The sequence below is a fragment of the Xiphophorus couchianus genome, chromosome 15 (genome assembly GCF_001444195.1).
Source record: "Xiphophorus couchianus chromosome 15, X_couchianus-1.0, whole genome shotgun sequence".
In the NCBI taxonomy this organism is placed as follows: Eukaryota; Metazoa; Chordata; class Actinopteri; order Cyprinodontiformes; family Poeciliidae; genus Xiphophorus; species Xiphophorus couchianus.
Genome location: NC_040242.1, coordinates 22,396,028 through 22,405,217, shown reverse-complemented (window position 1 = coordinate 22,405,217; position 9,190 = coordinate 22,396,028). Strand labels below are relative to the sequence as shown.

Sequence of the window (9,190 nt, the reverse complement as noted above, 5' to 3'; positions counted from 1 at the left end):
AAAGACGACTAAACAGGGCTGGTGTGAATCACCTTTAAACCAACCAGTATCTATACCACATTTCTTTCACAGTACTGGAAGAGAAGGAAACTGTCCTGACAAATGTTTGTCTTTCAGATCAAGCATTCTCCCTGACATTACAATAACTACCAATACTTTGCTATGGTAGTAGAAGCAAATTAATCCTTTCCATTATCATCACCCTTCGGAAATCTAGAAACTAGTAAGCTAGTAATCTATTTTAGTCAGAAGTGTTAAGTGCGTTGTGTCTGTGTGTGATATCTCTACCATACACGTATGGAATGTAACTTCCTGTTTATTAGTCATTTGAGACACAGCCTCCTCGTGGCCCCACAGGCTAACACTGCATGCCGTTCAAGCATTTGGAGTCGCACGAAGCACGAAACAGGAGCTTTCGCACTCCATTTTCTAACAATATCCAGGATGTCTGGCATTCAGGCTCTTCCTGTGTAGCAGCCTGACACAGTCCCTGTAAATTCAGCCGCTTTCAGGCTCCTGACCAGGGTAAACAAACAGAACGCTAATGTCCAGGGCTGAGAAAAGGAGCAAGACCAAGATATAAGAGCAGCTGTTTGGTTTCTGCCCACTGACCGAAGAGTGAGTGTTGAAGCTTTAGACCTTCTGCCCACCCTGGCTGAGTAGAGGGGGAGGGGTACTCACTGCTTGCTCAAACCAAGGTGAAAAGGGTGCCATGGTCCTGGAAATGGAGACGAGGTGAGAGCACTCAGTATGACTCTGCCAGTTGGGTTGGGGGTGGGGTGAGCAGTTTGGATGAGTGCACTGTCTGCCATGAGCCGTCAGGAGACAGAAATCTTTCTCTTGCTCCTTTCTCTCTCTTTCTCTTTGTGTGTGTGTCTCTCTCTCTCTGTTTCGCTCAGCTTCCCATCTGTATGTGATTTGGGCCTGGCTCAGGGAAGAAGCAAGCCCACAAGGGCAGGGAGGGAGGAGAGAGAAGAGAGGAAGTCCACAAAAGTTAGTTTTACAGGATTCAGCTCGGGCCGGTACAAGGGGCAGCGCTGGATCTGGACATCAGGAGGAGTGGAGAAGTGAAGTTAAAGGCTAAAGAGGCCCACAGGACACTTCTGTGACTGAGACAAAGACGGGAGGGGGGAGACGCTGGATAAACCTAAATATGGCTGCAAAACCCTTGCCCTGCCTTTGCCTTGTCTCCATCCTCTCAGGAATTATCTGTTCAACTTCTGCCAGCCGGTTGCGGTACGAGGAACAGCAACAAACTCTCATGAAAGTAAGAATCTTATAGCTTTTGACTGGTCCGCTGTTCATGTTATCTATTACTTTGCTTGGTCTGGCTGTCCTGACCTGCTCCTGACATGATCCATACATCATTTTGACTTGTAGGCAATAGGTCTGCTTTCTAAGTGAGTAAAACATTGTCTGTTTGAAACTTTACAAAGACTCTGCCCTGTTTTGGTAGTGCATTATGTCCATGTGGGTACGTGTTTGCATTAGGGTTACCCTGAGAATGGAGCTCAGATAATCTCTGGAGATACTGTCTCCCTGCTGTCATGTGCCTGCTGCCCCTCCCTGACAGTTTCTTAATGGAAACAAGCTGCCAGTCTGTGAGCGACGGTCGAGGGAAAGAAAACCAAGAGGCAGTACATGAGAAATCATTATGAGTAAACAGCTTTAGTCCCACTGGCTTAGCTTAGCCTTACCAGATGAACGAAGTGTGATATGTCATGAACACAGAGGACCTTTTAAGAAGTTTATAGAACCGCCCTCATTTCTTCACACTTGACTTAGAAAGGCAGACCCTGTAGGGATATGCAGAGATGTGAAGTTGAACCGCAATAGGCTATAGTTGGTTGTTGGTTAAAGTCAAGTCACAAATAGAATCAGAAAACTATTTCTTTCTTGTTTGTTTATGAAGGGGGCATATTATCCAAAATTTGCTTTAGGCACATTTTTGTACTTTCATTTGGAAACAAAATGCCAAAAATAACATCCAGCAAGTTTTTTCTTGTTAATGTTCTTTGATTTCTAGAAAACAAGTCATTTAAAAACTTCCTGGTTATAAAGTCACAAAGCGTGGGCATTGCCCTTCACCTAGCAACCTCGGCCAACTAGCAACCCAAGTTGAGCTCCACCCACTATATTATTAGAAGACAAACACATTTGCTCAGCTAGTTTTACTGCTGTCCGAGCTGCACAATGGCTGCTGGAAAATCCAAGCATTTTTGTTTGACTTACCATCCAGAAATCCCTACATCTTTGATGGTTGTGCAGGAGGCTCTTCTTCTACTTCTGGACATTTAATATTCTGTTTGCAGCCATTTTCATTTGTAGCAGTGAGTGACTGAATTTAATATCAACTTCCTTAAATAATAGTCGAAGTCATTTTTGCCAAAAGACGTGGCAATTTTACTTTTCAAAAATCACTTTAGGTAAAAAATAACTTTGGCCATTATTTAGGAAGGTGATGATATGGATGATAGTCAGCAATGGGAGCAGAATCAGTGAGGATGAACAATAACAATATAATAATACATATCACAACTCATGATCTATAGCAATAGATCATTTGTCTGACAGAATAATCGATCATTTCTGCTATACAGAACTGCACAGCATTCTGGGGGATATAGTCAGAGGAGAGGTTTCAGCTGCTCAACCTTTCACGACCAGCTAAGCAATGCTAAGCACTCACTCATCTGTTACCAAGCAACAGCAGCACGATGCCTCATAACTGCTTAAAGTGGCAGTGTTATGTAAAATTGACTTTTTTGGAGCTTTGCATCATGTTATAATGTTATTCCCTCATCACAAACATACCTGGACTGTTGACTTGATTTTTTATGCATGTTTGAGAAATTCTTTAATCTCCATGGCAACCATTGACCTGTGCAAAATGTCTGAGTGGACCTAGCTCCGCCTATGAGACGCAGCTCCTCCTCCTTACATTTGATATATTCAGCATTTTATAACATCTGAAGGTTACATGGTTACTTGATTGTGCTATGAAATGATTCTATGTTGTTGGAAAACACATAAGACTATCCCTTTAAAAATAACAGCAGTGTGGAGTGAAAACTGTGGATAAAGCAGGACAGGTCATGCTACCACTTTGGCAACACTTGAGATCTAAAATCTAAAATCAATCAATAATTATCAATGCTGACTTATATTGTGATATGTTTCTCAGTCATATCCTAAGAAGCAGCTTTCATTTTTTAGCAGCGACATCACAAACACCCTCTGTCATGTCTGCCACTGTCGGTCTTCCCACTGCATCCACTACAATACACAAAGCTGCCTCTCAGCCGGTCCACACCAGACGCTTTCTGATGTGGCATTCCAGCATTTACAATGCATCAGTTCAGCTTGAACTGCCTTCAGAAAGTTCTGCAGAGTTGCCCTCAAACACACCAACAGGATCTGGTTCTACAGATGAGCGGTTTGTAAAGTAAATACTCTCTCTGGCACTGCAGCTTCATGCCTGTGCAGCCACACCATCATCCTATAGTTTTGCGGGAAACCTTTATTTCTGCTGAGTGTGCACAGTAAGTTTGGGTGAATAAATCTTCTGTCACATCTCTTTATCATCTGTTTGTTTGGTTAGTTTTTCCTGCAATGAGGAGTAAATCTGGAGTAAAACAGCCTGATGCGTCTCCTCCCATCGGTTTGTGCTGTGCTGTCATTATAATCGCTTGGAGAAGTGGATGGTGGAGGTTGGGGGGTATCAGACACTAGATTCAAGTCTGGTGAACATCCTCAGGAAAACACAGTTCCCAGGTCATGAGAATCTCACCCGGCCTGAAAGTCTCAGGCGGAGATTCCTCTCAGGGGAATCTGAGGTCAAAAATGTAAGAAAACAAAGAAAGAAAACAAAAGAGAAGCGAAGGCTCTGGTTTAGTCATACTACGCATTTGAGATTAAACATCACAGACTCTGTTGCAGTTTTCATTCCTGTTGCTGACCGGTTTAGACTGACTTTCAACCACTGAAAGTGTCACCATGTGCTGGTTGAATCAATGCGGTATGAAAAGTTTTTCTTTTTTAGGTTTGCAGCAATCTTAAAAAAAATGGGTATCTGTTTGCATCAAAAAGATGTAGTCATGACCAAGATGACGCACTTTTTAGATGACATACCAAACAATTTCTTGCCTAACATACACCAGTCATCAAAATTAATTAACCAATCTGATGCCAGTTCCAATTTTCTTCGCACAGTTGCTGAGGCCAGTTACAGAGCTCACTGGTGCCAAGGCCAGGTTCACCATGAGATCATGACAAAGTGGTATCAGACAAAGGGACACATGTGTTTTTGTTCTGGCTATAAGATGGACTGGGTGTGGTTTACTGTGGTGACGCAGAGCACAACTCGCATACGGAGGCGGACGTCACAGGTTCGAATCCTGGTGCACCAGCAAAGGTCATCAGGCCAGGAGGTCCCCGTCTCTCATTATCCAACAGGTTGGGTGAACTACAGGATACCTTTTTGGCCATGTGCTGTAGGTTCCGGGGAAATCCTAATCCTTAAAAGAAAGACACCTACCTCAGAAATGAATGAATTAATAAAAAGTGGAACAAATATTTCCAAATTCTTTCTGAAAGTAGAAAAGCGGTAATAGCTTGTAGGTCTCGAGTCAGTCTGGACAATATTGATCTGCACATGATTTTAACAGCATTTATTTTTCCATCTAGATGTCATCTGTTATGTTTCACTGGCCACACATGGTCGCCATTGTGTTGGTCAGGTTGCCAGAAGGGTCATTTTAAGGCACAAAACAAGCACTAAGCTCTTGTTTGACCACATTGTTTAACAAAAACGTTGCTTGGACTGAAAAAGAAGGGATGTGAAGAAGAAAAAAGTTAAAGTAAGATTTCAACAGACCTGGATGTTTAGAATTAACTCATACAGGAAACAAGTATGTGACAAAATAACAACCATCTAAATGATTTCCAGCTAAATAAAAACCTTTTTATGACGGTGGCGCAACAAGCTAATTCTTACTCGAATGTTCATTCCACAGCCACAACAACCAGCTGAAAACATGTGCAGAGGAGAAATAAACTGACATTTTTTAAAAGAAATGCTGTGTGAATAGCTTTTCTGTTAGCCACAAAGGGACACTTTATTCGTGAGGACAGAAAAAGAAAACACAAGAACGCAGATTCTTGGTGAGAAAATAAAAAGTATTCTGCTGCTCCGCCAACCAGCGGGTCCCTTCTGGTTCTGGTTAAAGCACAAAGGAAAAACAACTTTAATATGTGCTGAGCATTAAATTAGATACGGCTTTCTACAGAATGCTACTTCCCTTCATAATTAGTTCGAGCTTTACTTTTCTTGGTTCTTGTTCAATCAAATCAATCAATCAAATTTTATTTGTATAGCACATTTCAGCAGCAAGGCATTTCTTTTTTTTAGAACTTACATTTTTTTTTTTTTTTTTTTACAGAGCAATATACAGCCGTACATCAATGGTACATAACACAAGTGTTGACAATATGAAGTCTTCCATAAAATAAAATAAACATCTTGGCATGATATCTTACAACCTCAGCATCACATTTGTAGACTCCTCACCATACAACATTAAAATAAAGATACATTTTGGGCAGGATAGCTAAACACCATATGCCAAGAGACAAACTTGTTAGGCTTATTTACATCAACAGAGCTTCTGCTGGCCCCCAGCGCAGACTAAAAGTGGTTTTTTGAAGTCTTAATGAATAGGTTATCTGTTCCATTTTATACAATTCCCTTACTTTTTGGATCCATAAGTCATAGGAAGGTGGCTCCAACTGCATCCACCTGATTGTAATGCATTTCAGGGCTGCTGTAAAAAGGATATTTAACAAATATACTTTGGTCCGTCCTTGCAAACCATCTGGTATAATACCAAATAACGCAACTGTAACATCCTTTGGTATAACTTCCGGGAAGATTTGGTTTATAGCCCTGTACACCTCATCCCAAAAGTTTTGAAGTTTGGGGCATGACCAAAAAATGTGTGTATGATTGGGGACCGCTGAGCCACAGTTTCTCCAACACAAGCTTGGTACTTTAGGATCCATCTTGGAAACTACATCTGGGGTCCTGAAATATCTGCTAATAATTTTCCATTTATATTCCCGCCACGTATTTGAGTTTGTAACTCTATGTGCCTCAGTCCAAACTTCCTCCCATGTTTCGTCAGAGATTCTTTTGGCCGTCTCTGCCTCCCATCTTTGTTTTGTCCAAGTGGGTTTGTTAAGGTTCATTGACAGAAATACACTATATAACTTTGTTATCAATTTTTTATCTCCTCCCCCTTTCTGGTAATGGATTAGGAGGTTTTCTATTGGTGTGGGATTTAGTACTCTTTCCCAGTCCCTGTGTGCAGACAAAAAAGAGCGCAACTGTAAATATCTAAAGAAATCATTTTTCTGGAGATGAAAATTCCTACATAACTCTTCAAATGACATAAGGTTCTTCCTGTCAATCAACTGATGAAGAAATGTAAGCCCCTGTTCAGCCCATTTAGAAAACTTTTTGTCTAAGAAATTGGGCGTGAAGGATTTAATATGTCCAATGCTTGTTAATATTGATAAACCTCTTGGTAGCTTGAAAGAAATTCGCACTTTGTTCCAAATGTTAAGTGTGGTTTTAGTCCACAATGGCAGATCCTTTACTAGGATATCTAAAAATGGCAATACTTTTAATGGTACTGAGCACTTTGCTTGCTCAATGCTCAGCCATCTTGTTTGAGAATCCTGTTGGATCCATGAAATTAAAGGCTTTAACTGAGCTGCCCAGAAATAGTATTTCAAAACAGGAAGATTGAGGCCCCCTTCCGTCTTACTTCTTTGTAGTGTTTTGTATTTTATGCGAGGGCGCTTGCTTTGCCATATGAATTTTGATATAATTTTATCCAATTCAACAAACATGGACTTTGGTATGCCAACTGGTAACATCTGGAATAAATACAATAATCTGGGTAACAGATTCATACGAATGGTTTCAATGCGACCGAGGAGGGACAAAGGCAATGCTGACCATCGCTCTAGGTCATTTTTAATTATATCCAGTGTTTTGTTGTAATTGGCATGATACAAATCATTTAATGAGAGAGGAATATTGATGCCTAGGTATTTAATGCCCTCCCTTGGCCACCTGAAGCCGCTCTGTTGTTTAACCCCCAGTGGAATATTGCTATTGACATCCATTGCCTCAGTCGTATCAGCATTTATTTTATAACCAGAAAAATGTCAGCAGTAAGGCATTTCAAAGTGCTTTACATCATTACAAACAGAATCACAATGCAATATAGAATCAATCATTAAGTCAAGTTACATCAATAAATTTGTAAGTGATTACATTTCAAATACAACTCTAAACAGGTGGGTTTTCAGTTGAGATTTAAAAGAAGTCAGTGTTTCAGCTGTTTTACAGTTTTCTGGAAGTTTGTTCCAAATTTGTGGTGCATAGATGCTGAAAGCTGCTGCTCCTCGTTTGGTTCTGGTTCTGGGGATGCAGAGCAGAACCAGAACCGGAAGACCTGAGAGGTCTGGAAGGTTGATACAATAAAAGCAGATCTTTAATGTATTGTGGTGCTGAGCCATTCAGTGATTTGTAAACTAACAACAGTATTTTAAAGTCTATTCTTTGAGCTACAGGGAGCCAGTGGAGGGACTTTAAAACTGGTGTTATGTGCTCTATCTTCCTGGTTTTAGTCAGAACGCGAGCAGCAGCATTCTGGATCAGCTGCAGCTGTTTGATTGATTTGTTGGACAGACCTGTGAAGACGCTGTTGCAATAATCAATACGACTGAAGATGAACGCATGGATGAGTTTCTCTAGATCTGGCTGAGACATTAGTCCTTTAATCCTGAAAATGTTCTTCAGGTGATAAAAGGCCAACTTTGTAACTGTCTTTATGTGGCTCTGGAGGTTCAGGTCAGAGTCCATCACTACTCCCAGGTTTCGGGCTGATCGCTGGTTTTCAGTTGTAATAACTGAAGCTGTGCATTGACTCTAGATCTATAACTCTAGATCATTCCTCTTTAGGTCCAAAAATAATAACTTCAGTTTTGTTTCTGTTCAGCTGGAGAAAGTTTTGGCACATCCACACATTTATCTGTTCTAAGCATCTGTTCAGTGATTGGATGGGCTCTGAGTCACCTGGTGACATCGTAATGTAGAGCTGTGTGTCATCTGCATAGTTATGGTAGCTAATATTATTTCCTGTTATAACCTGAGCTAGTGGGAGCATATAAATATTGAATAAAAGGGGTCCTAGGATTGTTCATATTTTTCAGCCTAATCATCAAAGGTAACTCGGCTATTAAAACATTCCAACGCTTGAGCTGAAGCCTACCTGCACAAAAGTAATTTTGCATTAAACCTTTGACAATTTAATGGGCAAAGAGAAAGTTTTAGAGAAGTCCGTGCCATGTGCTATCCCAACCCTTAATCCTTAAAGCCCCCCAGAAGCCCTGGCCCCCTGCAGCTGTTTGCACAGTCATCTGTCATCTTCCAGTTGTTTTATATTGCTTTAATTGCCTTTTCTATAAGCTTGTGGTATTTATTTTTTATTTTAGCCGAGTTAACTGAGAACATTTAAAACTATCTCAGGATGTTTTCGCATGGCAGCATGACACCTGAATAACGTAACGTCGCTCTGTGCATACTGATAGTGAGGGAAACCCACAGGAAAACTGTCCTGTGTGGGAGACAGCGTTCTGTTTTTCAGGATGTTTAACATGAGCTGGCCACAAAGTCATCTTTGTCTCACAGTCCATCTGTGGATTGAACGCAGTGTGAATCACAAGCATTAACAGCTGGAGCGTCTGTGGAACGTTCCACCCTCTGAATGTCAACGTCCGGCTGGCTGCATGCAGCAGGGAGGTCAAACCCTGAGCTCACAAAGTGCCATTGTAGGCATCACTGGGAGCTGCAGCTGCTGAAGTTCAAAGATGATCTGAGACACAGAGAGAGGTGGTGTGGAGCATCATGAGACAGGAAGCTTCAGCTCAGACCTGCTTCCTCAGAACAACACGCTGATATGAAAGAGACTTTTTTTCAACAGATTTAGGAGAATGATTGGAAAGCAAAGGATTACAATATAACGGGATTAACGTTGTTATATTAGTCATCATTTAACACATTAGTTTTAGTTTGATATTAGTAAATATTTATTTCCATCTTGCTGCTATTTGCTTCTCA

General features: G+C 41.0%; 1 protein-coding gene across 1 annotated transcript in view; it reads left to right on the top strand.

Moving 5' to 3' along the window:
• The first annotated feature begins 904 nt into the window (after positions 1 to 904).
• Positions 905 to 9,190, top strand: part of lama4 (laminin, alpha 4) — a 53,940-nt gene continuing 45,654 nt past the window's right edge. The window contains exon 1 of the mRNA XM_028039616.1: positions 905 to 1,267. Within this exon, the coding sequence (XP_027895417.1) occupies positions 1,154 to 1,267 (114 nt within the window). The 5' untranslated portion in view covers positions 905 to 1,153. The remainder of the gene's footprint in view (positions 1,268 to 9,190) is intronic.